General features: G+C 50.3%; 1 protein-coding gene across 1 annotated transcript; it reads right to left on the bottom strand.

Moving 5' to 3' along the window:
• Positions 1-1,219: 1,219 nt before the first annotated feature.
• LOC113013831 (acetyl-coenzyme A synthetase, cytoplasmic-like) lies at positions 1,220-3,663 on the bottom strand. Its single transcript, XM_026155030.1, has 4 exons — positions 3,565-3,663; positions 3,047-3,223; positions 2,869-2,943; positions 1,220-2,721 (listed from the first exon to the last, which is right to left on the bottom strand). Exons 1-4 carry the CDS (start codon positions 3,578-3,580, stop codon positions 2,594-2,596), a joined length of 396 nt encoding a protein of 131 aa, XP_026010815.1. The 5' UTR covers positions 3,581-3,663; the 3' UTR covers positions 1,220-2,593.
• Between the last annotated feature and the right edge of the window lie 212 nt (positions 3,664-3,875).

The raw sequence follows: 3,875 nt of genomic DNA, 5'->3' as shown, positions 1-3,875 counted from the left end.
TGTGAGAGGGCGGGTGTGTGTGTTTAGGGCACGGATGGCCCCCGCCTGCCAGTGGCTGATGCTCTCAGGCATCCCAGGCTGGGCGCTCAGGTGTGTACTGGCTTGGCGGGGCCTGGCGCCCGTGGCTCGGTCCGCTCTGACGCGGTTGGCTGTCGCCACAGCCCCCTCTGGCTGCTGGGTGACCCCCTGTCTGGGGCTTTCCTCAGCAGGGTGGTGTGGTTGCCCCTCCGGTGGTCCTCCTCGGGCTCTCGCACTCAGCCTATGGAGCTCTGGGGCCTGAATCTCCTCCATGGCTGCTTCATGCTCTGGGGGCGGGGCTATGGCTCCCCACACCCTCTCAGAAAGCTACATGGAGAAACCGTGCTGATCCACACAGGTGTGTGTACGCACGCACGCACGCACGCACACACACAGGTACAGTGTGTGCGCACCTGTGTCTTCCTTAGCTGCTACCTCAGAGCATACTGTGCGTTGTCGGGCTTGCATGCTGCTCAGCAACACTCGATATCTATCGTTTACTGTTACTTACCTGCTGTGGTCTGTTCTTGCTTGTTTTCCTTCCAGAAGACTTTAATGTCTTTTTCTTGAACATCTTTTCCTCTCCTATCCCCCAGTCATGTCTGTTCTGTTTGTAATAACTTGAAAGTTAAAAAATAAATGAATAAAATAAAAATAAATCTTAATAATTTTGATCTTAATTAATAATAGCAAAGATCAATCAAGTGGACCAATAATGATCCACTTGGAAAAATAAATCCACTGGACAATAACTCTGCCTGCAACAGTGGCGAAGGCGAAGAAGAAGAACTTTTCATTTGTGTGCATTTTGTGCCAAATACATTTCCTTCTGTACGATGAGGTCAGCGCACAATGTTTTGTCCTCTTGGCTCATGTGTCGTCTGATGAAAATATCATGGATGTTTAAACACGCGACACCTGGAATAACAGAAGCAATAATACTTGAAGCTGACTTTACTACCAACTTAAAAATTATAAAGACAAATAATTTATCGAATGAAGGAGTGATGTGGCTGAAGATAAACGGCATCACGTGGAAACTGCACAGAATCAGCAGCTTTGATTGGTCCTTATGGGCTAAAATGGTGCATCAACGATTTGTTGTTGTTGAGTCTGAACTTTAACTGGTGTCATCAGAGTTATCCTTGATTTTGCAGTATGAAACATTTGTGCAGGAACAAAGAGGTGAGAGGAGCAGAGGCAGTAGTCATGTTCATTTACTGTCATTGCAAACACTTTGACACAAACAGGGAAACAAACAAAACGCCAAACTGCAAATCAGCTGCGTTCTTTCCTCCACCCGAGTCAGACAGACAGGAAGAGCTTCTCGAGTTTGTAACCCAGCTCACTGCTGCACATGTGGTTGGCACACTGATACAAACAACAGAATTAAAAAATAAAGGACAATAAAAGCTGAAATCGAACCGGCCTTTAAATCACAATCAGACGTCTGTCGAGCACACAGAGAAAGCTTTCAGGGCTCCAACAACCTGCTTCAAAGTCTTCTCACTTTAATCCACAGACCTAGTGTTCATGTTTTCACTCCCACCTCAAATTAAACCACATCGTTCACAATTCAGGTTTTTAGTCTGAACCCCAAACAGAGCACAAACTCTGCTGGTTCGGTCTTTTTATAGAGTAAAGTCAGCAGGTCGATGAGTTATGAGTCACTGAAGGTTTTCTCTGGTTCCTCCAGACTGACACACGAGCCGATCGCTGCTCAGCTGTTACAAACAAAACAAAAACAGCAGGACAGAAGACCCGAGGTGCGATCGCAAAAGTCTGAGAAGAAATCATGTTCAGAGGCGGCTCGTCCCCGTGCGCCTCTTCCAGCATCGCTCTGGTTTATAGACCGCTCCTCAGGAAGTCCCGCTCTCCGTCGTGTTGACTTCCTGCAGCAGCGCTGAGAGGTCCGGAGGTACCCGAGGAGACGGACTGAAGGGGAGATCGAACGCTCAATCCCGGATCATTGGTGGATGCAGATTCCTGGAAGCTTTGATCATAAATCAGAAGCATGCAGACACACAAACCTAAAAGATTCCTACATAAAAAAGGGACTACGTTAAAAGTAAAGCCGAGCGTTTTCATGGTTAGCTAATCGTCAGCATACAAAACGGTACTGTGGCACGACGGGAGGGGAGGAGTCAGCGTGGGAGAGGGGTAGCGCTTCACATCGGCCTTAAACCAGGAGACCGACACCCGACATCGGTCAGGTGCCTCTTAGCTCATCTTTGGCTAAAAAACTGGGAGAAGACCAAAATGAAGTGTTACCCTGATCCTCAACCGCTCAGCTCGACTGCAGGGCGGTTAGAGCAGCGGCGTCAACATCTGGAAACATCTGCAGGTGGACGTGCAGACAGATGTGACAGTTTGAGGAGTTACTGCACATGTGGACACGCCTACGATCTACCTGCAGCCAAGCCTTCTCACATCATCACCATCAGGAGCTAAAGGTTGTTTGCTGTACAAGTTTATGGGCTCCTTCCTCCTCCTCCTCCTCCTCCTCGGCTGGTTCGCAGCAGCTGTTCCTGCGTGTGGCTGCAGTCGGCGTCTCCCTCCGAGGATCCCGGAGGCGTCACACCGCCGTGCAGCATCTGTTCTGGAAGAGCTGCTCGACCACCGTGGAGTCCGCCAGCGTGGAGACGTCGCCCAGCTCCCGCTCGTCACAGGCGATCTTACGGAGCAGCCGCCTCATGATCTTCCCTGCAGACGGAGAGAAGGCAGAGCTCGGCTTCAGCAGAGCGACTACAGGTGCGACCGCGTCAGCCGCAGGTAAAAACGACACACCTGAGCATCGAGGAGGAACCCTCACACGTCTCTAACGTGAAACAGAGCAGCTAGCTTTGTTACCAGATCTGGTTTTGGGCAGTCCGGGCGCGTTCTGGATGTAGTCGGGTGTGGCGATGGCGCCGATCTTCTCCCTCACTGTGAACACGAAGTATAACTCGCGTCAGATGATGAGAGCTCACAGATCAACAAGCCTGACAGGAACGAAGCTTCGGAGGAGACTTACAGTCCCTTCACCCACCTTGCTTTTTTAGCTCCGCCTCCAGCTCGCTGTTGTACATCACGCCATCATTGAGCGTTACGAAGCAGTAGAGGCTCTCTCCTTTGACCGGATGAGGTCTGCCCACCACGGCGGCCTCGGCGACGGCCTCGTGCTCCACCAGAGACGACTCCACCTCAGCTGTGCTCAACAAGTGACCTGGAGGGCAGACGGGTCACCGTTACACCAGAAATCACCCTCGGGTGTCAGACACGAAGACGAGCGCATAAAACACGCAGGAACGCGCTGAGACGTAAAAAAGCTCAGAACAGACGAGAAGGTGCAAAACAAAATCTATTAAAAGTTTTTAAAAATGATCATTTAATAAAAGAAACTTAATAAAATCAAATAAGAATTAGTTTTGGATTTTATACACTTACAGATCAGAATCCCTGCGGCTGCGTATGAAACAAGTTTACAGAGCAACAGCTCCCTCTGCTGGTCAGACAGGTGTTTAACAGCTGGGTTTCACAGGCAGTCACTGGGTGGTCGCGTCTTACCTGAGACGTTCAACATGTCGTCTATCCTTCCTGTGACCCAGAAGTACCCGTCCTTGTCTCTACGGCAACCTGCGAGAAAATGAAGGGGCGGGATTAAAAAGTTTAGTGCAGCCGAGACGCCGAGTCGTGTTTTAGATCCACAGCAGCTGTGAAAGCCACACAGACCTGTGGCCGCACTGACAGAGGCGAGGCTGCCGGACACTGGCGCCACGTTCAGGCCCCAAGTCCTGAGCTCTGATGATGAAGTGAATGACATCGATCACCTCTTCATCGTGGCAGATGGTAGTCGGAGCGAGTGAATCTTTTGTCCT

The sequence above is a fragment of the Astatotilapia calliptera genome, chromosome 20 (genome assembly GCF_900246225.1).
Source record: "Astatotilapia calliptera chromosome 20, fAstCal1.2, whole genome shotgun sequence".
NCBI lineage: Eukaryota > Metazoa > Chordata > Actinopteri > Cichliformes > Cichlidae > Astatotilapia > Astatotilapia calliptera.
Note: the sequence above shows the minus strand (reverse complement) of the source record. Positions and strands in the feature narration are given on the sequence as shown.